This window comes from Xenopus tropicalis, chromosome 8 (genome assembly GCF_000004195.4).
Source record: "Xenopus tropicalis strain Nigerian chromosome 8, UCB_Xtro_10.0, whole genome shotgun sequence".
NCBI classification, from domain to species: Eukaryota; Metazoa; Chordata; class Amphibia; order Anura; family Pipidae; genus Xenopus; species Xenopus tropicalis.
The window spans coordinates 71,510,101-71,534,523 of NC_030684.2; the positions used below are offsets into that span (position 1 = coordinate 71,510,101).

Sequence of the window (24,423 nt, forward strand, 5' to 3'; positions counted from 1 at the left end):
GGAGGTTAAATGGATTTTTAAGTAAGGTACATGTCAGCCGAAAGGATTAAATTCTGTTTTTGACATCAGTTGTTATATTGCCTCCAGCTGAATTTATTTATTTTTTTTACAGATGTGTATATTAGTGCTAAATGTTATTTGTTTACAAATAAGTTTTGTCATTTGATGTATTGCATTATGCTATAAGGAAGAGAAAAAAGAAATTCCCCTAATTGCACCCACTATATAAAGTTGTGATGTTTTGTATGTCACCCATGCCTATGATTAAGTGAGCCTGTGCATTAAACTAGTTAGAATTTGTTCTTTTAAATGAGTGAATAAAATTGGATTTTAATTGACTCCTGTGGATGGTCCTGGTGTATGAGCACAGCTATTTTTTCATGTAAAGTTACCAGACACATAAAAATGCTGGGCTGCAGGGACTGTATGCTGGATACATTGAACTGAAATGCAAAGAGTAAAGCTCCCTCTAGATGTATTTGTTAGAAGCACCTTTTAAGAAACCCAATGTGATACATACACACTGGCAGATCAATTCAAGTATATCAAACAAAAATATTTAATTTCAAAAAGAAAAATAAAGCACAATATACATAATAAAGAACATCTCTATAGAAAAACTCAATAAAAGGTGTACTGAGAGTTTGTAACACAAAATGCTTAATAAAATGAGTTTCAAGACCATCTTAATCCGGTGTGTAGAAAGTGCATGCAGAAAGAGCTTAAACAAAAAGAGACTGTTTTAGGCGATAATAAAAGAAGGACCATAATAATAATAATAGCTTGCCATAGGCAGTATAAGAAACACAAAGTTGTTACTGGCATAATAGAATAACTTTATAGCGCAACATGTTGCAATACATAATCAGACAATTGTCACTACAACAGGCTTTCCAGGCAGACTATTTATATTCAAATATATCTTTTATATCATGTTTCACAAGCTGTCATCAGGATTACTTAAATTTGTAGGGGACATTCATTTTCTTTCCAGATACATTCATGAGGGTACATTAGTTTAAACTGAATTGACAAGTTAGAAAAGCCCATACATTCAGTGAGTCAATGAAATCCAGCAAAAGAAAAATGGCACAGAGGCACCTAGGAAGAGAGGGACTTGCACAAAAGATGATAGATAGATGATAGATAGATGGATATATAGATAGATAGATAGATAGATAGATAGATAGATAGATAGGGATGGAAAACCTTTGGGGTTCCTGCTGCTGTTGAACTACAGGCCTTTCAGCTGCACAGAATTACTGAAAAGTGTAGTTTAACAGGAGGAAGGCTGATGGATGGGCATTGCTAATATATATTGTCAATAGTTGTTCTGTAAACAAGCAAGCCATAGTCTCCTCTTCTCTGCAGCACTCTCTATGGTAATTTAGAGAAAGCATTGCAACTCTTTCTAGACTCAAACTCTCCCCATTTACTAATTTAGAGTCATTTTAGTACAGGGGCAGCAGAGACAGTCACTCTCAGTTCATGCTAGCCCAATACAAAGACAGTACTATAATGTTTGTTGTTCTCTCCATAACCAAAAGAGCTTGTTACATGGTGCGAGAGACATCAACCTTCTTGGCATCACTAACTGCAAAGAAGCCTTGTCTCACTCTCTTTTCTGCATTAGTGTTGCATGCTGCCAGTTTTGTCATGATGTGAAGAGGGTGTCTCTTTGGATCCAGATGTTGCCTTTTTATGGCCACGGATACAGTGAGCACTCTCGCAGCAATCATCCTCATCCTCACTTTCAGATGAACTCTCTCCAAATGGTCTTGGCTTCTCATAGATACAGCAGCCTGCAGCAAGTCAAGGAATAAAAGAGTAGTAAAAAATGTAGTGAAAATCAGGCAAGCTCATTTTCTCAGACCTTCATGATTATGTACAATGATAATTTCCTTATCATATATATATATATATATATATATATATATATATATATATATATATATATATATATATATATATATATATATATAAAAAAAATAAAGATTCCACTAACACAATACGGTAACAAGAAAATACCAAGTCGGCATTGCCCATTACAGAGGTTCCCTTGCTGTTGAAGTTCAAGGTGCTTTGCATTTAAATGCAATCATCTGTGTATCCATTAAAGGGACTTTAATTCTTACTGGACAGATATTTGTCCTGCACTGGGCTGGTGTTAAATTACATTACTTGCGTCTATTTGGGTTGATCATGGCAAAGTCTGAAAAGTGGAGTTTCCCTGCCATCAACTCAAGTTAATGTTAGTGAACGGGTGCATTATTGGGAGATTTGTCACCCGCAGTAGCACATTTTTACAATGGGTGACTAATCTCCCTGTGTGTCACTGACCTAAGGGGACAAAGCAAATGTTAGGCAGGTAAGTGTGCATTTGCTGCTTCTGGATAACTATCCCATTAAAAGGAAGCAGTACAACTCTATCCTACAGTAAGTCTTGAAAGAAACACTTCCTCTATCCTTAAAAGCGTGATGAGAAATATGCAACCATGGATCATAGCAGTATATGTTGCTTTACAATATAGAGTATAAAGATAACCAGTTACATTGAAGATAATCTATTTAATAATATGTTTAAGAAAAATAAAAATCTTACACTTGGATGATCGTCTACCAAGGTTTTCATTGTCCACTGTGTCACAAGTCCACTCCACCTTCTTATCAGGCTTTCTCTTTCGCAGCTTCAGTGTCAGAGAGCGGTGTTCCTGTTACGGGTAACCATAAGTCAACTAACAAAAATGACACCTGAAGAGTTAAAAAGTTGCCATGGTGCTCCACATTCCCAGATCCCAAGCATTCCAGATAATAGGCAACACAGCGGTACTTTAGTTCCACTGGTATCTATACAAAGAGCATCCCCCTTGTTAAGTTTGTCTGGCATTCTGAACTTATAATAAATGCTACTATGCTATTATGAGACTGTCTTGTTTTAGTCAGTGTTTTGCATTTTAGTTTTTCTACATTTAAAGTTTGCATCTGTTCATCCAGTACCTGCAAATAAACTACAGCACACTGCTTCTTACCTACAATAAGAACACAGTCCCTTATACTTGTACTAGTTTATAAGCAAGCTAGAACAACATTTTTTTAAGTATCTTTATTGCATCATATTATGAAGAGACCCCTCATCCAGATTAAGGAATTTAGATAATAAATTATATAAATGTACTGGTACATTTATCCCCTTAAAGGAGAAGGAAAGGTAAAAACTAAGTAAGCTTTATCAGAAAGGTCTATGTAAATACAGCCATAAGCACTCACAGAAATGCTGCACTGACTTCTCTATCAAAGGAACACAGGTCTTCTTTTGTGTATACATGTACTTTGGTATCTGACTTCCTCTCAGGAAAATCCTTAATTCCGGGGCCAGAGCCTGTGCAGCTCTCTACTCTCTCCTGCTCCCCCCTCCCATAAGAATTCACTCCCCCTCCCATCAGAATGTGTGATCTATGCTACCAATGGCTACAGCTGCAGCAGGAAGCTACAGAGACCAAGTTAAAATAGCTGCTGCTATCTTAAACAAATGGAGGGAGCTTCTAGGGCTGTTTACTCAGGTATGGTATTTCTGCAGAATAAATATAGCATTCTAGGTGGAACTAATGTGGCTAATATTTGGCAGTAAAATGCCAAAATGACTTCCTTCTCCTTTAAATCATGTAAAATAAGTGATTTAAATATTATTTCCTTATTAATAAAATTTGCAAATTTACAGGATGAATGAAAAAAAACTATTTAGCTGTTTATGGAAACCAATGTTAAAGCTGGGTTAACAAGAATGTCCTTTAAATGGATACTACCATGAAGAAAAAAAATGTCATACAAGCTTCATCTCACGAGTAAGAAACTTTCTAAATAACTTTGTAAGTAAGTAATTTGCTACATTTCTAAAATAATCAAGTTCCTTTTCACTAACCCCTTCTCAACAACCAGATTTTTAAGACAGTTAGCTCAAATACTTTGCTTAGGCCAGTGCTGTCCAACTTATTACATGTAGAGGGCAAATTATGTCATACAGCATGTTGGAGGGCCAAATCAAATCAAAATAATGATGCCATACAATGATGTCTATGGAGCTTTTGAGCAGACTGGGTGCCATAAAAATCCTTTGGAGGGCCACATATGGCCAGCGGGCCCGAAGTTGGACGGCCCTGGTCTAGGCAAAGGGAGAACAAAGCAATGTGTTTGTTGTGTCAATCAAATAAATAACTCTAAAGTAAGAGGGGGATAGTGAAGAGTAACTAGATATTGTAGTAGCAGTGAAAACTATGTAACTGATTATATTTTAAGTTATTTTTATTAAGGGAAAAGTAAACTTGGGTGTTAATATTTTAGGTACCCCTCCAGCAAATTCAATTATTTATTTCTTGGGCTGGCAAACTTTCTAAAGATGCACCAACACCTACCATTTACTTCCCGGGCATCTCTCACTATACTTGCATATGTGCAGTAAACTAGAATTTTCTGATCTTAGTCTTGTGCCCATGTGGAAGTCTAAGGGGCTGATTTACTATTCCACGAATTCGAAAAATTCGGATTGGAAATGAACATTTTGCGACTTTTTCGTATTTTTTGCCATTTTTTTCGTCGCCGTTACGACTTTTTCGTAAATTGTCGTGACTTTTTTGTAGCCGTTACGACTTGCGCGAATTGTCGCAACTTTTTCATAGCCATTACAATTTGCTCATATATTGTCGCGACTTTTTTGTATTGAGCGCTCGTAAACGGTGGGCAAAACTTTCAGACTTAGCATGATTTTGGAAGCCTCCCATAGGGCTCAATGGCACTCTGCAGCTCCAACCCGGCCCAAGGAAAGTCTCCCATAGGGCTCAATGGCACTCTGCAGCTCCAACCTGGCCCAAGGAAAGTCTCCCATAGGGCTCAATGGCACTCTGCAGCTCCAACCTGGCCCAAGGAAAGTCTCCCATAGGGCTCAATGGCACTCTGCAGCTCCAACCCGGCCCAAGGAAAGTCTCCCATAGGGCTCAATGGCACTCTGCAGCTCCAACCCGGCCCAAGGAAAGTCTCCCATAGGGCTCAATGGCACTCTGCAGCTCCAACCTGGCCCAAGGAAAGTCTCCCATAGGGCTCAATGGCACTCTGCAGCTCCAACCTGGCCCAAGGAAAGTCACGATACCAAAGCTTAAATTAATCCAAAACTTTCGTACTCTGCGTGATGGCTACGAAAAAGTTGCGACAATTCGCGCAAGTCGTACCGGCTACGAAAAAGTTGCGACAATTTACGAAAAAAATCGCAAAATATCGATCATTACGAAAAAAACGCATTCGGACGCCTTCGGACCGTTTGTGGATTAGTAAATCAGCCCCTAAGTCTGTGCAAGGGACATTTGTGAAGTACAGTCATTCAGAAATTCCCCTGGCTGGTGCATTAGCTTCTGCAGAGGAGCACTAACCCAGAGAATAAACTGCTATTTAATTCACTGGAAGGAGGGTGGGGTATATAATATATTGGCAACCTGCTCGGTGAATTAAAAAAGAAGTAATAAGGGAAGTATTTAAATAAGAAATCTATTTGACTAGTTTTGGCTTATTTTATATTCTAAGCCTGTTCTATCCACCTGGCAATATTAAATGCTATTAACAAAGAAAGAAATCTTACCCTGGTAAGAGAGCTGATATTTTCTCCAAAAAAATGTGTAACCCATATATGCAGAACAAAGTTTGTCTATCTGAGCATTTCAGACATTTATAAACCACCATATTCTGTAATATATTTAGCACCTGTCCATTTTCAACATTATTTCAATGAATAGGGCTTGTGATAAACCTACTTTCTACCAGTTGTGCCTTTGTATAGAATAACCAGCTTTTTATGAAAGCCTAACAGACTGGGTTTATTTATGCAGATTTGATTTGTTTGTGGGGATCAGGAAACGAAATGTCACTTTAGTTTTCAATTTCAATTGTTGCCCTGTTTAGTGCAAGAAATACACATAGACATTTCATAACAACAAGCATAAAGTACGATTTACAAACCCCCTTCATTGAAATAGTATTGAAAAGGGCGATTTACAGCCAATTCAATAGGAACCTATGCTTAATGCGGCCTACGGCGCTAGCATCAAAGGCGATAATTTCACCAGTACTGGGGCCCTAAAGGCATTGTGCCACCAGCCTGACTTTGACAGATATCACGAAACAAATGGATGCCGCCGCCCATGACGTCACTGACCGGTTGCGTGTCGCTCTCGGTGGTTACTGTGCTGGAGGTGGCTCCTCCCCCTGCCGTCGGCCCGGAGGATTCTGCCATGGTAAAGTCACACGGTTCTAATAAATACGTCTAGAAACAAACAGGGCGGAATGGATGTGTTTCCAATCTCTGCTAGAAGCTTCCTGTCCAGGATGCCAACTTCCGGTCACCCTATATATTTTTTTTTACTTTATTCTTTAATATGCGACTTCACATACACTATTGAAAATTGGCAGCTAGTATCTTGGTATACAACTTAACATGTAGCACGAATTATAATTGTATGCTTGTTCTGTCAAAATGGTTAACTTTTTTTAATTCCGCCAAAAACTGTCATGGCTCCTTCAAATATAATACAGGAAGTAGACTGTGTTTCAGGACCAGGTTCCTTTCGCATCACTTCCGTTTTATCTGTAGCCGCTCAGCAACAAAACTTATTGGTGCCTTCTAGACATTACAAAGGTTCCATATTAAATATTTCATCTGCTGCCTAAAGGAGAGTATATACAACTACTGTGTTTCACCTCAGCCAATCGGAACATACATTAATGTCACGTGCCCGTTACTAGCTTTCATGGCACCGGAGATTTCCGCTGTTACACAAATATCCAATGAGCGTCTGACACATTTAAAAGACGAAAAACCTACAGTTGCTATGGTAACGGCGTCCCGAATGCCCGTTTCCGGCGGAAGAAAGGATATGGTGTGGACAGAGGGAGGAAGAGAGAAGAAATTAGAAAAATCCATCGATTAACACGTGACCTCGGGGACTGGTATGTGGCACTTTGACGTCACATTTGTATTCGTGGTGTCATCACTTTGCAAAAATCCTCGTCTTTTAAATGTGTATATAACGCCCACCTGTAACAGCTCACCCTGTATCGTGACGTCACCAGTTCCTTGTGTGGCTGTATATTTACACCTGTATGAGGACAAATGGTGATAAAAACACCTCTGTGTTTAATATGCTCCTGCACACTTTCCTAAACGATTACATTCATACAATGCCTAAAATTAGTTTCTACTGGCTTCCCATTTATACATACACCTTACTGGAATGTTATGTGCAGGTAATTATTGGGAGTACGTTCAGCAGTATTAACTACATTAATAAAGTGCTTCTAATCTGTCACAGTACAAATGTTTTTGAAACCTATAAATAAATAATCAGTTGATCTGTTGTTAATGGCGTAACTAAGATTTTGGATTACTTGTGTGGTGTTATTTGAGGCTTGGGTATTTGCAGCTTGAGAAGATCTGTAGCAACTGGCTCTTTTTCTATTTCCAGTTTATATTAACGCTCACATGTACCTCTTTCCATACAGGCATGTGAAGTGAAAATGAGGTCACACAGCAAACTGGGAAGGTGGAGAACAGGATTAAGTAAGAAGGCAGCTTTCTCATGGTGTGTTTCTGTGTTTAAATAGTGTATGTGTCACATGTCTAGAAAGGATAATGTGCACATATAGTTTATTGTACTTTGTACGTGTCTCTGTTAGTTGTTAACTGAAGGCTCCACCTCTTAGGGCTGGCTATTCTGTCTCTCATTCCTGTAACCTAATACCATTTCAGCTGACTTCCTGAGAAACAGAGCAGGAAGGAGAGGGGTAGTCAGAGACATTTGTGAAGGAAACACTGATTACAGAGGCAGTAGAAAAGCACATTTGTGGAAAAGGAGAGCGACAAAAAAAAACGTGCCAGAGAAGAAACATAGTTTTAAGTGTGCTAGCTGAGAGAGTGGAAAAAGAAGACTAGGAGTCACTTGGAGAGCAACAGGTCAGACAATATTTATTATGTTACTGCAATAGTCTTTTGCTTGTACTAGGAATGTAACTTTTTCTGATTCTCATCTGTTTGTTTGTCTAACAGAATGTGGTGTAAACTGATTGTGAGAATCGTGAGTTCTTGACAGGGACAGTTGTGTGGAATGTGTTGTTTTTTGATAGATAAAATATATTAATAAAACTCCTCTTCAAACTCTTAAGCATTTCTATGCTGTTAACAACGTTCCCTCCACGTCATGTGCATACAAATTATGAGGCCAGAGCACACAACAAACTGTAGTGCAAGCAAAGAACTTTGTGGACTTATTCTGGCCTAATTGCTTCCCCACACACACAGTTTTTTTTAGAAGTGTACATATAGCCAAATAAAATTATAAGACATTGGCTGTTAGGGATTATGGATATAAGCATTAAGACAATGCAGTCATGTTGCTGTTTGTTATTTAGACATATGAGCAAATCATGAGTGACATTGCTGTACTTAATAGGTACTTACTAGCATTGCTGCTTCTATTATTGCATTGCGTATTTTTTTTCTTTATAGCATCTTTTACTCTCCTGTTACTGTCAAGACTCGCTGTTATATTTTTACCTACTATATGCCATCTTTTTAATTTCAAAGAATTATTTTTTTTTTAGTTAGTTTAAAACATACTTTTTGTTTGCGCTTACCATTTTAATGTTTTTCAATCTAGGTCTTTTCTTTGAATATTGATTCCCTCTCCTATGAACTTTCTCTTCTTTTTTTTTTTTTTTTTTTTTTAACTGTCTGTACCAAGTACGTACCAGCTCAGATCAGACCTTTAGCCTAGTTCTAATCTTATTTGTTTTCTATTTAAAGGCTTTAATCTTGCCTTAAATGCTTAGAGGTGTAGATAGGAAATGAGTAGCTGCATTATAGTAAGTAGAACAGCCAGGTGTTTCATCATTAGTGGCAGAGGAACTAGTATAAATACATAAGGTATGGATGGCTTGGATTGTTTTGTACAAAATATAACCAGGTTCAACTTCTTGTCTAAATTTAAGGAAACATGAATCAAACTGCAAAAATTTAGTTTTATTATTTTTTCTAAGCAGAAAAAAAAACCTTTTAAATACAAGCATGTGAAAAAATTTTGGTTCAGTACATTGTAGTTACGGCATGATTGATGCCTGAGGCTTAGGAATGTTAGATGAATTGCAAGAATCCATAAAGGATTTTTAGGAATAGGCCACAGCCAATTACTTGTCACTCTACGCTTTTATTTAGTTTCAGTGACTATCAGCCATAGTTAAAGCTGATGCAAGGTTAGTTGTGTTGGCAGCAAAGCTCCATTAATGACAGTGCAAGTGTCCTGGTTAATGCCCTAGTAACTTCCTGCTGTGTCAGTTCAGCCACTCGTGTATATGTGAGATTGCTAGCACATTGTTCTTAAGGCAGATAGATTTGGCCATATCCTTTTGCTGTGACGTTTCAATGGGCTATGTTTACAAGTAATTTTCTCAGTCACTCCCTCAAGTCCCTGTTTCCCCAAAGTAAGTTATTTGCTACATTTTGGGCAACTTCTTTTTGCAGTTTAATCAAATACTGAAAATGGAAGGACATTTCCTGTGTGATAAGATTAATGTTGAATTGCACATATCCTAGGCTCTGGGGCATTGCCATTGCAAGTTTTCTCCAAAGGAATGAAAATCAACTGACTGACCTTTCTGCACTTGAATTGCAAAATATGCTGTAGTAGTATATGGCAAAAGTTAAAATCACTTTGTGTTAGACTTTTTTTAATAAAGGTGAAACTTTATTAAAAACAAAAACAGGAGGTAGAAAGAATACTAATTGTGACATCAACATGCTAGACAAATGAAGCATATTAAATGTGAGTCTAATTTCCTGTACCCTACCCTGCCAAACCTGTTCATGCATTACAGGTTGAAAATGTCACATAGCTAATTCAGTAATGTCGAGTTTCAAGTTGTAAAAGAAGATTGATGAAGATTTTTTTTATTCTTAAAAGACTGGAGAAACTGGTTTTTCGGCATATAAGTCATTGTTTCTAGAAAGTACAGATTTGCTAACTGCTTGTATGGGGACATTGGGGACAAAGCCAAGAGCTTTGAGCCACGTGGTAGACTTTTTACTGCCCTTAGTGCTGCCACTACCAATGTCTTGTAGCTGCATTGAAAATTAAATAGTATGGTGTGTACATTAACTGCCTACATTTAAATAAACATTTAAAATAAAACATTTTTGAAGGCATTTTTGGGAGAAGCACTGATTATAAAGAACCTTTTTTAATGATGAAGTGAATGAAACTTTAAGGCCGAAGACACACAGGGCTACAAAGTTTTAAAAAATTGGTAGCGGTGTGTCTTTACCCTTACCCTAAGGCAGTGCTGTCCAACTGGCGGCCCGCGACCCCCCTCTGTGTGGCCCCCCACCTGTCTGGCTGCTTTGATGGCTTACCTTTGAGTAAGCATTAAATGGTATCAGTGCTGAGATTAACTGGCCCCCTGCATGGTTCTCACCTCAGATTCAGGCTGTAATCCCTCTGTATTGTTTAAAAATGTAATCCCCTGTGTTTTTCACACCTTTTAATACCTGCATTGTTCACCCCCTGCAGTGTTCACACCTCAGGCTCAGACTGTAATCACTCCCATTGTTCACTTCTTCACACCTCAGACATAGGTACTGTAGGCAGAGTATGGCACATACAGCCAGCATAGGTCAGGGAGGGTATGGCACACACAGGAAGAGTAGGGCAGGCAGAGTATGGCACACACAGGAAGGGTAGGGCAGGCAGAGTATGGCACACACAGTCAGGGTAGGGCAGGCAGAGTATGGCACACACAGGCAGGGTAGGGCAGGCAGAGTATGGCACACAGAGGCAGCATAGGGAAGGCAGAGTATGGCACACACAGGCAGGGTAGGACAGGCAGAGTATGGCACACACAGGCAGGGTAGGGCAGACAGAGTATGGCACGCACAGACAGCTTAGGACAGGCAGAGTGCTTCCTGTGTGTGCCATACTCTGCTTGCCCTATGCTGCTTGTGGGAGGTGAACCTGGCAGGGTTTGTTGTGGGAGTTTGTTAGCAGTTGGAAATAGCCATTAAATGGTCCCTAAGGTGTGTAATTATGTACTGGGGGTTGCTCTGCTATCCACAGGGGAGGAGGAGGCATATGGAATTTAAGGGTATATCTTAATATGACATAATTCTTTCACATATGAATGATGGTTGATATCCCCACAGTAAGGACCAAGCATTTGGGATTTTGCTGTACTACCACCATTGTGATAAAATAGGTGTGGTTTGAAGTGGGTGTGGTTTCAAAAAGGGGAGTGGTCAAAACTGGCTTCCATTAGCGGCCCTCCACCATGTATGCTAGAGAAATTCCGGCCCTCGGCACCGTAGAAGTTGGACAGCACTGCCCTAAGGAAATCTGTGGCCATAGTAATGTTGTTGTATCTTCAACCTCCAGTTGAACAGATCTGTTTTTCAGGGTATATTTTGTGTTAATTTCAAGTTATACATTACCCTGTTCTGTTAGAAAAAGAAGTAGCACATTAGGACATGCACCTTTTTCCTGTTGATTGTAATTGGAAATTTCAGGGGTAACTCAATGCAGGTTACCTTAAGGCAGGGTTGGCCAACACGTTGATCGCGGTCTACCAGTTGATCCCCATGAATTTCTGGTAGACTGCGTCTAAGCCAGGGAATGTGTGTGCTGCGTCTTAGGGGAACAAAGTCTTGGCACCCCGGCGTTAAGAGCAAAAGCACTCACCTGCACAATCACATAATCACTCAAAAATGTGCCACTCAGCATTTGCTCTCAGTTATGTGAGTAGACTGACTTTTATTTGGCTATTCATATTGTCTTCAATGGTCCCCGATCCGACTAAATTTTTAAACCTGTCCAATCGAGATCTGGTCAATTTCAGGCCAGATGTCAGTCGCGCAGGCCCGTCATTGGTGCCCATACACGGGACAATAAGCTGCCGAGTCGGTCTAAGGGACCAATATCACAGAAACTCCTCACAGAAGTATATTCTCATTCTTTTCTAACTACTAATAACGCATCTTGCACTCTACATTTTTCCATTGCAAAGTACATACTGTTATTCTACATGCTTAAATGTTAATTCCTTTATCCTGCTAATAATGACAGTCATTGGTACTAATGGTGAAATGATTCTAATTTGTGAATATTAGCACAAAACATATTAAATAGCATAAAGTTGTGTGATAATGGTTCAATTTCTCTTGCTTTTTAAAGTAATATTTGTGGCTTTGTGTTTTGTAAGGGAGCAAAGTTTGTGTAGCTGTTGATTTTATATATTTTTCTTTTGTGTAGGTGGATGGATGTAAAGTTTATTCCAGAAGACAATAAATTTATCTGTTAATCCTGCTTAATGGCTGTGGTGGTCTCTTCATTTGGCCTTCTAATCTTTATTTGAAGAAACAAGAACCTTGGCCTGTTTCTCTTTTGTCTTCAGAAGTGCAATACCTAAAACTCTAAATCTCAAATCACTTTCCATACTGGATCTGGGACCCCCCAGGGGAATGCCGCGCAAGGTCAGCGTGGCGGCCTGGGGGGCAGCCCTCTTTATCTCATGGAATGCAATTCTACTCCTCTACCTCATGAGCAGGTCCCGTGGTACTGATCATTCCGATCTTACTGCGCATGTTATCCAGTTGGCTGAAGCAGCAGAGGCTGAGCTTGAAAAACAGAAGGGATTACTTCAACAAATACACTACTACAGTGGCCTACTTAACAACCAGCAGTCTCCTTCACATGTAAGGCCAGCACCTGTAATACCCATTAAGAAGTCTAATATGTCATCCACTTCATCTCCTGTGAGATCAGATCCTCTCTCTTTGGTCATTCCAATCCTAGTGGTGGCATGTGACCGTCCCTCAGTGAGGAGATGCCTGGATTCATTGTTAAAATACCGACCCTCAGCGGAAAAATTCCCCATAATAGTGAGCCAAGACTGTGGTCATGAGGAGACTGGGAAGGTCATTGACTCCTATGGAGATGCTGTAACTCATATCAAGCAGCCTGATCTCTCAGAGGTGGCTGTCCCACCAGAACACCGGAAGTTTCAAGGTTATTATAAAATTTCCCGTCATTACAGATGGGCACTCAACCAGGTAAGAGATTTTTGAACGAGAGTGAAGAAAGACAGGTTGCTGGGGGGACAGTGAAGAGTAAATTGATTAATTCAGAAATGGTACAGACAAAGTGTATTTGTTGCAGCAGATAAAACAATAGGCTCAGAAGCACACAAATACCTTATAACATCTATAACCTTTAAAGTAAAATATTAGGCATTTATTTGTATTATTATTATTTGTATTATTTGTATTTGTGCCACAAAGGCCTGAGCCTGGGGGGGCATGTCACCCAAGCAGCACTGAAACTTTGCCCACATATGGCGCAGTGGGGACAGGAAGCGCAGAAAACTTCAGCACATCCTGTCCCCAGTGCTCCGTATGCGTGCTAAATGGGTGTGCATGCGTGGGAAGGGGGGCCTTGGGGTGCCATGATCACAAATCAGTATTGTGTGTTTATTAATAGCTAAACAGTTTCCATTTTAAAATGTTTAGTTTTGCATTGTTGCATAAATAACACTCAGAATTCAGGTGAGTGAAAAGAGTAACCTTCCTGAAATCCTTTGAAGTCATTATCAGTAAGCAGGAATACCTGATACTTTTTGCAACTAACATATTTGGGCTCACTAACAAAAGGGGAGATATGTGCAACATGCAAAGACTCAAAGTACCATATTTTTAATTCATATTGTACATTGATGCCCTGTATGTATACATCTGTTGTTAGCCAACAATCTTTGTTCCTCTGGATTGCACCTGCATGTATCATGTTGTGAGCCCTGTTCTTAAGGCAGCTGTTTAGGCATGATGCACAAACAGTGCCAGAGCACACTTAGCTCTGTTCCAGGAATCGGCACAAGCGCCAAGTGTATGGCACTCTAAGGGGGACCATTATGAGACCCTTAGTGAAAAATAACCCAAAGTTAAATGAACCCTATTGCCTTATGCCACATTTGTTGTTTGTATGTTGTTTTGTTTTGGGTTTTTTTCATTTACAGTTTTTTTTGTAATTTATTTTAGATCTTCAAGACCATGGGCTACAAAGCAGCCATTGTGGTTGAAGATGATCTTGAGGTGGCTCCAGATTTTTATGAGTATTTTCAGGCAACTCTAACTCTTCTACAAAAGGACCATATGTTATGGTGTGTCTCAGCCTGGAATGACAATGGCAAGGAGGCGTTGATTGATCCTGGGGGAAATTCTCTTCTTTACCGTTCAGACTTCTTTCCTGGACTTGGCTGGTTGCTACTTCGGGAGCTGTGGGAGGAGCTAGAACCTAAATGGCCCTCAGCATTCTGGGATGACTGGGTTAGGCGCCCTGAACAAAGGCTGGAGAGGGCTTGTGTAAGACCAGAGCTGTCTCGCACACGGACCTTTGGGAGAAAAGGTGTGAGCCAAGGACAGTTTTTTGATCAGCATCTACGATTCATCAAACTTAATCAGGACCCAGTGGCCTTCTCTAAGATGGACCTCTCCTACCTTTTAAAAGATAATTATGACCCCATGTTCCTTGAGCAGGTTTATGGGGCACCCAAAGCACGGGCAGAAGAGGTGCTACATGGGCAAGTGCCCGGGGGCAGGACGGTAAGAGTGGAGTACACTACTAAAGACACTTTTAAAGCTATGGCCAGGGCCTTTGGTGTGATGGAGGACCTAAAGTCTGGGGTGGCTCGAGCAGCCTACAAAGGAGTAGTGTCCTTCACTCACAGAGGAAGAAGGGTGTTCTTGGCACCGCCCAAAGACTGGACAGGTTATGACCCATCGTGGTCCTAAATGGATCTCTTTCTTCCAAAGGGAGGGTAGGAGACTTTTTTTAACAAGCAAAGTGAGGGTAATTGTGTGGGGAAGAAATAAGAAGGCTTATGGATTTTATACAAGAAATAAATTCAAACTGTTCCATTGCTGCCTGATGGTGCTGTATTAAGTATAGTCTAAAAAAGAGAGACAAGTACTCTAAATGCTAAAGGAATAGAGCTTTTCTTTATAAGAGACCATAGGACACCAAAATATGTGCTAGCAGCATTGAATGATTTCAGCCAAACATTGAATTCCTGTTTGCAGGGCTTTGCATCAGAAGGCTCTTCCTCATTTTAATGGCATTGCCTCAATAAAGTGACCTTTATCGCCACAATGAGTTTGTGTCTTATCCTTCACCTAACAGGACTTTATACAGAATCACTGTCTAGGGGGTTATGGTTATTCTATATGTTGGAAAGTTGCAAAATGTATGTGCTGTTGGTGTCCTACAGCCATGTTTACATGCCATTTTTAAGAGAATTCTAAATTCTAAAAAGTACAAAGAAAAGAAAGTTTAAAAGCTGCGTAAAATAATCTGAAGCATACATACTATCATTTTTCATTATGTGGTTACTAGGGACATAGTTTTATTGGAGTTTTTAATTTGCTTAAGCAAGCTATATGTTTAAAAAAAAAAAAAAAGTTTTTGAAAGGTGAACTGCCCCTTTAAATATGTTTCAAAGTTCTCCCTTACTATTTTTCTATAAAAACGTCTAATTTTCCTACCCTGATGCTCAGTTAGCCAGATTGATACATTAGTTTATACATTTCTCAGCAGCATCAGAGGACTCTCGGCAACTAATGTCAAGTAACAGTTGCCAATGGGTCTCAGCTGCTGCTTTTATTAAATATATAGACATATATATTTTTTATTTTTAATATATAGATTTGAAATATTTCACCACCCTAACTCCATAGCTTTAGCAACTATGGTAAAATAATAAGGAACTCTCAGCATATTCTGTCTCCAGAAACAGGTGGCTGTGGCATTTGCTTCCACCTATGCCAATGTATTTCTTGGCTACTGGGAAGCGAATTGGGCATTTGCTGACCATATAAACAGGTGTACTAAATATGTTTCCAGTTGGCATGGATGCACATGATATGTTCTTTCTTTGGTTAGGTAGTTTAGAATTTATGATTATTTTTATTTTATTATTTTATTTTATTATTATTATTTATTATTATTAGAAATTATGATGTTAAAAAGGAGAAGGCCCTGTAACAGGGCTGAAACATTGATTATTTTGATGCACCAAAATATCCTCATATCATTCTTGATCCAGCGAAAACCAACTAATTTTAAGTGAAAATAAAAATTGCAAAGGTAAAGGACATATGTACTATGGACTAAGCCTCCTTAAACATGCCTGACTATAATAATTTGGGGAAAAAAGAGCTGCTATGCATGCTGTATGCCAGCAGGGGGAGATAAACAGCCTTATCACTAGATCTCTCTGTACAGAGAGACACAGCTGCTAGGATATTTGTAGAGGCCAGAACCAAGAGTCCTGTACCTGATGGGGGTTGCCAGAAACCAGAATGTGGAAGATATCCCTCCTGAAAAATGCCTTGTGAATGACAGAGACAGCTATTCTTATTGTTGCAGCACAGGGTGGGCAGCCTGTCTGGTGGAACACTGTGTAAGGGGGGCACTACACCATACCTCCAAACATTTTTAAAATGGAAAATGTAAAGAGGGACAAAAAGGAATTTGCGCGCGTAGCACGGCAATTTTTGACCACGCCCGTTTTTTTAGCAACAACACCCCCTAAATGCCACTCCCATTTGACTAAATTTGGCACGTTGAACACATTTCTGGGGATTTTGGCATACCCCCCAACTGTCCCGCTTTTCACGGGACAATCCCAGTTTTTACAGCGCATCCCGCTGTCCCGGATTGTTCAATGAAGGTCCCTGGGGGGAATTTACTATTGGAGGTACTCTCTATGGGGCAATTGGGGGCTACTGTGTATGGGGGGCACTGAGTATGGGGCTACTGTGTATGGGGGGGCACTGTGTATGGGGGGCATTTACTATTGGAGGTACTCTCTATGGGGCAATTGGGGGCTACTGTGTATGGGGGGGCTACTGTGTATGGGGGGCTACTGTGTATGGGGGGCACTGTGTATGGGGGGCACTGTGTATGGGGGGCACTGTGTATGGGGGACACTGTGTATGGGGGGCTACTGTGTAAGGAGGGCTACTGTGTATGGGGGGCACTGTGTATGGGGGCAATTGGGGGCACTTTCTATGGGGGCATTGTGTATGGAGGGTACTTTCTATGGGGGCATTTAAAAATGAATTTTAAAAAATGGGGGGTGGCAATTGGGGCATGGCCACAAAGTGGGTGTGGGCAAAAAAATTTGCCGCGCTGCGCGCGCCAAGTCTTGTTGTCCCTCTTTCCATTTTTCAAATGTTGGGAGGTATGGGTTTTGGGGTCTTGTTTTATGTGTTATTAGAGTTTTGTTAAAAAAGCTGAAATTGCCCTTAAAGCTGCAAGTCTCAGTTCCCCCAAGACGATCTTCAGTGCAGGAGATCAAAGGGAAATGAGGGACTTTTCAGTAAGAATCTGGGACTGCGGGTTGAGCTGTCAAAAGAGGGATTGTCCTGTAAAAATCGGGACACTTGGGAGCTGTGCTACACATATATATCATATATATGAAAGTAATGTGCCACAGTCACGGTTTCCCCACATATGGAATAATATAGGCAAGATGTTGTGCACTTTACTCTAATTCAGTGCTGTCCAACTGGCGGCCCGCGACCCCCCTCTGTGTGGCCCCCCCACCTGTCTGGCTGCTTTGATGGCTTACTCTTGTGTAAGCTTTAAATGGTATCAGTACTGTGATTAACTGCCCCCCCCCTGCATGGTTCTGTAATCAGGCTGTATTGTTTAAATATGTAATCCCCTGTACTGTTCACACCTTTTAATCTCTGCATTGTTCACCCCCTGCAGTGTTCACACCTCAGGCTCAGGCTGTAATCACCCCCATTGTTCCCCTGTTCACACCTCAGGAGCAGTAGAAACCCACAAATAATCCCTGCACACTACAAAAAGAACATATACTGAGGTGGTACTGCAATTAAAAGGTTTTTTAATATATAGTTATTGTGCAGACTGTAGGAGCAGTGCCAGCATTGTGTCACTGTATGCTGCCTGTGTGTGCCATACAGGCAGCATAGGGCAAGCAGAGTATGGCACACACAGGCAGGGTAGGGAAGGCAGAGTATGGCACACACAGGCAGAGTAGGGCAGGCAGAGTATGGCACACACAGACCAAGTTTGGCACAAACCAGCCAAGAATGGCACACACAGTGAAAGTATGGCACACGCAGGCAGGGTAGGGAAGGCAGAGTATGGCACACACAGGCAGAGTAGGGCAAGCAGAGTATGGCACACACAGGCCAAGTTTGGCATAAACCAGCCTAGAATGGCACACACAGTGAAAGTATGGCACACACAGGCAGGGTAGGGAAGGCAGAGTATGGCACACACAGGCAGGGTATGGCAGGCAGAGTATGGCACACACAGGCCAAGTATGGCACAAACCAGCCAAGAATGGCACACACAGTGAAAGTATGGCACACAGGCAGGGTAGGGCAGGCAGAGTATGGTACACTCAGGCAGGGTAGGGAAGGCAGAGTATGGCACACACAAAGGCAGGGTAGGGTAGGCAGAGTATGGCACACAGGCAGGGTAGGGCAGGCAGAGTATGGAAGGTTTTTGCTGTACTACAACCATTAATATGGGTATGGTCATGTGATAACATGGGTGTGGTATCAAGTGGGTGCGGTTTCAAAAAGGGGAGTGGTCAAAACTGGCTTCCATTATCGGCCCTCCACCACGTAGGTCGGAAAAATTCCGGCCCTCGGTACAACAGAAGTTGGACAGCACTGCTCTAATTGAAGAACTTCTAATTCACATGCAGGAAAAAATACATACAGCACTTAGCTGTTTTATTGTTACAGATATAGGATCTATTATTGGGCATGCTCAGAACCTGGGTTTTAGATAAGGGATTTTTCAGTAACTTGGATCACCATACCTTAAGTCTGCTTAAAATCATTTATATACCCAAAAGGATTGATTTGCCACCAATATGGATTCATGCAGCTCGGTTAGGCTCAATTACGATCTACTGTTTTATTATTATAGAAAAAAAGGAATTTGTTTTTATTAATTATAAATATTTGCTTAAAATTACTTCTATTGGAGATGAACTGCCTGTAAATCGGAGCTTTCTCGATAAGGGATCCCATACCTGCCACATACAGTCACCACATGCATAGCTGTGAGGCAATAAGTAACCCAATGGGCTGCGCTTATGGTATTACTTTCTCTTAGGCCTAAAAATATCTACAGTGAGAGCTCATCCTGTGGGTGCAGTGAGGGTATATAGGGTGTAGTTTATATATGGAGACTGTGTTTGGCACATTACTCTCCCAAATACATGATTCTGTTTGAGGCTTGTTATATAAAAAGTGTGCAAATTGTGTGCTTTATTCTGCTACTGAGTTTGTGACACACAGGACTTTGTGAAAGCTCCATCACTGGTTGCTCTGCTCCAACTGCACTTATTTTGTTTTGCAAATGTTCCCCAGCCTGACTTACTGCACAGCTGTTTCTTCATGAGCTGGAGAATCTCCCATTATATTTAGTATTTGGGTTCTCCTGACTTTGGTTGAGAGTTAGAGCTGTAAAGAAATTATTAGTTTATCTCAACATACAGTTACACTATGAAGCACAGGCACAGGTATATTGTATAGGGTTTATAACATGAAGCTGGCCAGCTGGTTGTTTTAAATGTGTTTTTTATTAGAGTGAATTGATTATATAAGATATATTGCAGGTTGTATTACTGGTTTATTGCAGCCTTTGAGGGACTAACATTTATATATACAGCTAATCCTATTTTGCACAAACTCAATTGCTGGTATCACCTATCCGCATACTAAGTGATGAGAAGTCAGACATTTAAAGTGCAATGAACCCACTGCTGGATGGTTTGGGTGAAGAAAAGGTGGCACTGCCAGGTCACAGAGTTCTGTGTTAAGAGTACATAAAAACTGCTTGACGTCAATGTTATTAATAAGGCAGAAAGATCAACATGTAGGTAGGCTAGTATTTTTTCCTGGAAATGGTAGCAAGCCATCCTAGCTGCAAATTTTATGGAAATAAAGTGATTTTCTTACTGGAAAAAACAAGTCTGTGCTAAAAAAGCCTAGCCTTTAGGCTTTTGTCTGATGGAGCAATTTAGTCGCCCATGATAGATCACTATTACCGTGTGCGACTAACCACTCAAAAATGCGTTTACACGGGCAACAATAGGAATTCAGGTTCACCTCCCACAGGCAGCATAGGGTAGGCAGAATATGGCACACACAGGCAGCACTCTGCCTGTCCTATGCTGCCTGTGTGTGCCATACTCTGTCTGTCCTATGCTGCCTGTGGGTGCCATACTCTGCCTGCCCTATGCTGCCTGTGTGTGCCATACTCTGCCTGGCCTATGCTGCCTGTGGGTGCCATACCCTCCCTGCCCTATGCTGCGTATGTGCCATACTCTATAACACAGCAAAGAAAACGAAAAAAGAAATAGTGTGCTTCATCACCCATTAGCCAATTCAAACCTTAGCATACACATGGTGTTTACCACCTAAATGATCAAAATCACAGACAAAAGAATTGTTTTGTGCTTATGCCAACTCTTAAAATTTACCTTTTATTTCATATATTTAAAATTAAATCAATAAATACGTTCAAAAACCACTAGTCCAACCTGGATCCTAGTGGGAAGGAGTTCATTACCGAAAATTAGTATGTACACAGGGGAATAGTCATCAGGGTAATAGATAGCGTATAGTTATTGACGCACAATTCATTCCTACATAGGTACCCTGGTTCCCTTTAAGAAAGGTGGAAAGCAGAGAAAAGTGGGGGAAGGAGAGAGATTAGATCAAGAGGGACAGACAGACAGAGCAAACTGCTATATTTTTAGGGGTACCACACTATACCCTCATTACCAAAATAGACGAAAACCGTGTAAATACTCTGTCACTGTATATAGTTTCTATATTGGGTTGTGCTGCATACTACATGGAGGATATGGCAATATATCCAGATTCGTTAATTTACAAGGGTGCCTACTTTCAATAAGTCAATATGTCACCTTTGACCGCCTGCACCGTTGCGCTTATTGCCTCTAATACACGTTATGTGCGGTCCCAGCTAAATTACAGCGACCGTACTGCAGGGTCCATAGTCACACCTACCCACTTCCTGCTACAGTATGTGCAGTAACCGAGCGTTCCCTTTCATTACGGGACAACCGCTCTTGTACTTTGCACCCCCAAGCTGTTAAAAGAACAGTCCTCCCCCAGACCTAGAAGCGGCTTGTAACTGCCGCATGCCTCACGAACGGGTCGACTCCGTTCGCGAAGCTGACTCTCTCCGTGTCCCCCACCACTCCACCAACCACCTTAGCCCAGCCCAACGCGTTTCGTCACGCCCCACTCTGCCTACCCTATGCTGCCTATACACAGGCAGCATAGGCCAGGCAGTACATACAATGTCTGAGGTGTGAAGAGGTAAACAATGTCGGTGATTATAGTCTGAGCCTGAGGTGTGAACACTGCAGGGGGTGAACAATGCAGAGATTAAAAGGTGTGAACAACACAGGGAATTACATTTTTAAACAATACAGAGGGTTTACAGCCTGAATCTGAGGTGAGAACCATGCAGGGGGCCAGTTAATCTCAGTACTGATACCATTTAAAGCTAACACAAAGTTAAGCCATCAAAGCAGCCAGACAGGTGGGGGGCCACACAAAGGGGAGTCGAGGGCCGCATGCGGCCCGCGGGCCACCAGTTGGACAGCACTGCCTAAAGGGATTCTGTCATTATTTTTATGCTGTACTTTTTATTTCTAAATTACACTGTTTACATAGCAAATAATTCACTCTACCATTTAAAATGTTATTGTTGAACCAACAAATGTATTTTTTTAAGTTGTAATATTGGTGTGTAGGCAGCCATCTCAGTGCATACTGCCTTAGTCTAAGCTTTCAGAAGGAGCCAGAACTATACATTAGAACTGTCAGGTAACCTATTGTTTGTTCTACTTCAATGTAACTGGAGGAGTCCCAAGCTGGACTTGAATGTTTTACTATTTTGTGCTCTTCTGATATCTACCACTTTTAGCAATATAAAGGTGGCCATACACGCACCGATATTATCGTACGAAACCTCGTTTCGTACGATAATCGGTGCGTGTATGGCATGTCGGCGAGTCGACCGATATCGCAGGAAGCTGCCGATATCGGACGACTCGCCGATCGGACAAGTTTGAAAATTTTGATCGGGCGCCATAGAAGGCGCCTGACCAAAATTCTCCCTTCAGAGCTGAATCGGCAGAAGGAGGTAGAAATCCTATTGTTTCTACCTCCTTACCTGCCGATTCAGCCCTGAATGGTGTGTGGCGGATCTTACGATGTTTCGTGCGACCGATGGTCGTACGAAACATCGTCGGATCGCCACGTGTATGGCCACCTTTAGGGGCTGATTTACTAACCCACGAATCCGACCCGAATTGGAAAAGTTCCGACTTGAAAACGAACATTTTGCGACTTTTTCGTATTTGTTGCGATTTTTTCGGCTTCTTTACTAATTTTTCGTTACCAATACGATTTTTGCGTAAAAACGTGAGTTTTTCATAGCCATTACGAAAGTTGCGTAAAAAGTTGCGCTTTTTTCATAGCGTTAAAACTTACGCGAAAAGTTGCGCATTTTTCGTAGCGTTAAAACTTAAAAGGTGCAAAGTTTCGCGTAAGTTTTAACGCTACGAAAAAAGCGCAACTTTTTGCGCAAGTTTTAACGCTACGAAAAATCGCCAGATTTTACGCAACTTTCGTAATGGATACGAAAAACTCGCGTTTTTACGCAAAAATCGTATTGGTAACAAAAAATTCGTAAAGAAGCCGAAAAAATCGCAAAAAATACGAAAAAAACCGCAAAATACCGATCATTACGAAAAAAACGCAATCGGACTCATTTCGACCCGTTCGTGGGTAAGTAAATCAGCCCCTTAGTGTCAGGAGGCTGCTATCTTGCTGTCTTCCCATTGTTCAGCTGATTAGCTGCTGGGGGGGGGAAAGGGAGGGGGGATATCACTCCAACTTGCAGCTCAGCAGTAAAGTGTGACTGAAGTTTATCAGAGCACAAGTCACAAGGTTGTGAAATGGGGAAATGAATAATATGGCTAGCCTCATGTGAAATTTCAAAAGTGAATATAAAAAAATTGAAAAAAAGATTTCAATGCAGGATTCTGCTGGAGAAGCTCTATTAACTGATTTCTTTAAAAAAAAACATGTTTTCCTATTCGTTCAATGAATAGGGTTTGCGTGAAACATACTTTTTGCCTATTATTTTCTTTAGGAGATATCTATGGTTTTTGATATTTCTTGCACTAAACAGGGAAAATAATTTTTTCACCTGGGCTGATGTAATTTTTTTTCCCTTTAAAGGGGTGGTTTATTTAAAGGTTTTTTAATTATTTGCCTTCTTCTTCTGGCTCTTTACAGCTTTCAAATGGGGGTCAGTGACCCCAGAAGCCAAAAACAATTGCTCTGCAAGGCTACAATTTTATTGCTATTGTTACGTTTTATACCGTATTTTTCAACTTCGGTCCTCTACTGTTCATAAATCAGTCTCTTATTCAAACCACTCCTTGGTTGCTAAGGTAGTTTGTTTCCTAGCAACCAGTTAGCTGCTGAAAGTCCAAACTGAAGAGCTGCTGAACAAAAAGTAAAATAACTAAGAAACTACAAATAATAATAAACGAAGACCAATTGCAAATTGTCTCAGAATAATACTCTTTACATCATACTAAAAGCTAACTAAAAGATGAACAACCCCTTTAAAGGAGCACCTGCCCAGGGAAGATTAAATTCACTAGGGGGTGAAAACAAACTTGCAAAAGATAATAGTGGTGCAGAAGCTTCCTGGACAGCAGTACCTAGCAGTAGAGAACAGGGAGGTATAACCATTCATTTTTCCTCAGAATGTGAATAAAGAATTAACCTTTGACAAATGGAGGCTTGTCCACCCAAAATAAAACAAAAATCTGTTCACATTGTGTGGCCAAATAAATGATTAAAGCACCATTTTTAAAGGCTAAGTCACTTGGGGGTGCTAAAATGTTAGGCACCCCCAAGTGACTTTAATCACTTACCTTGTACCCCGGGCTGGTGCCCCTGTTAGGAGAAAACCGCACCAGCCCGGGGTAGCTGTAGCTAGCGCTTCCTTCTTTCGCGTTTCTCCTGCGGTGAAATACCTGAGCCGGCGTAGAGTTAGAGTGAAAAGCCGACTTTCTTGTTAAAGTTCGACTTTTCACCCTAATGTGCATGCGCAGTGCGCCAACACAAAAGTAGGAAGCGCTCGCTGCGGTTCTCTCTTAACAGGTGCACCAGACCGGGGTACAAGGTAATCGCTTTTTGGGGGTGCCTAACATTTTGGCACCCCAAGTGACTTAGGCTTT

The 24,423-nt window shown here is 40.9% G+C and overlaps 2 protein-coding genes across 7 annotated transcripts; one reads left to right on the plus strand and one right to left on the minus strand.

Moving 5' to 3' along the window:
* Positions 1-535: 535 nt before the first annotated feature.
* ppp1r11 (protein phosphatase 1 regulatory inhibitor subunit 11) lies at positions 536-6,346 on the minus strand. The gene is made up of 3 exons (NM_001004815.1): positions 6,197-6,346; positions 2,603-2,711; positions 536-1,802 (listed from the first exon to the last, which is right to left on the minus strand). The coding sequence occupies exons 1-3, from the start codon at positions 6,272-6,274 to the stop codon at positions 1,630-1,632; spliced, it is 360 nt and encodes a 119-aa protein (NP_001004815.1). The 5' UTR covers positions 6,275-6,346; the 3' UTR covers positions 536-1,629.
* Positions 6,347-6,628: 282 nt separating this feature from the next.
* mgat1 (mannosyl (alpha-1,3-)-glycoprotein beta-1,2-N-acetylglucosaminyltransferase) lies at positions 6,629-15,218 on the plus strand. Of its 6 annotated transcripts, none has more exons than XM_012968314.3 (5): positions 6,629-6,987; positions 7,540-7,619; positions 7,787-7,990; positions 12,330-13,129; positions 14,111-15,218. In XM_012968314.3, the coding sequence occupies exons 4-5, from the start codon at positions 12,539-12,541 to the stop codon at positions 14,861-14,863; spliced, it is 1,344 nt and encodes a 447-aa protein (XP_012823768.2). In that variant the 5' UTR covers positions 6,629-6,987; positions 7,540-7,619; positions 7,787-7,990; positions 12,330-12,538; the 3' UTR covers positions 14,864-15,218.
* Positions 15,219-24,423: the final 9,205 nt, after the last annotated feature.

Excerpts from the sequence above, each read along its gene's own strand:
- ppp1r11 (NM_001004815.1), bottom strand. The coding sequence starts at position 6,274 with ATGGCAGAATCCTCCGGGCCGACGGCAGGGGGAGGAGCCACCTCCAGC. Across the intron at positions 2,712-6,196 it reads CCGAGAGCGACACGCAACCG|GAACACCGCTCTCTGACACT; the intron begins GTCAGTGACGTC and ends TACCCGTAACAG. Across the intron at positions 1,803-2,602 it reads TGGTAGACGATCATCCAAGT|GCTGCTGTATCTATGAGAAG; the intron begins GTAAGATTTTTA and ends GACTTGCTGCAG.
- mgat1 (XM_012968314.3), top strand. The coding sequence starts at position 12,539 with ATGCCGCGCAAGGTCAGCGTGGCGGCCTGGGGGGCAGCCCTCTTTATC. Across the intron at positions 13,130-14,110 it reads ACAGATGGGCACTCAACCAG|ATCTTCAAGACCATGGGCTA; the intron begins GTAAGAGATTTT and ends AATTTATTTTAG.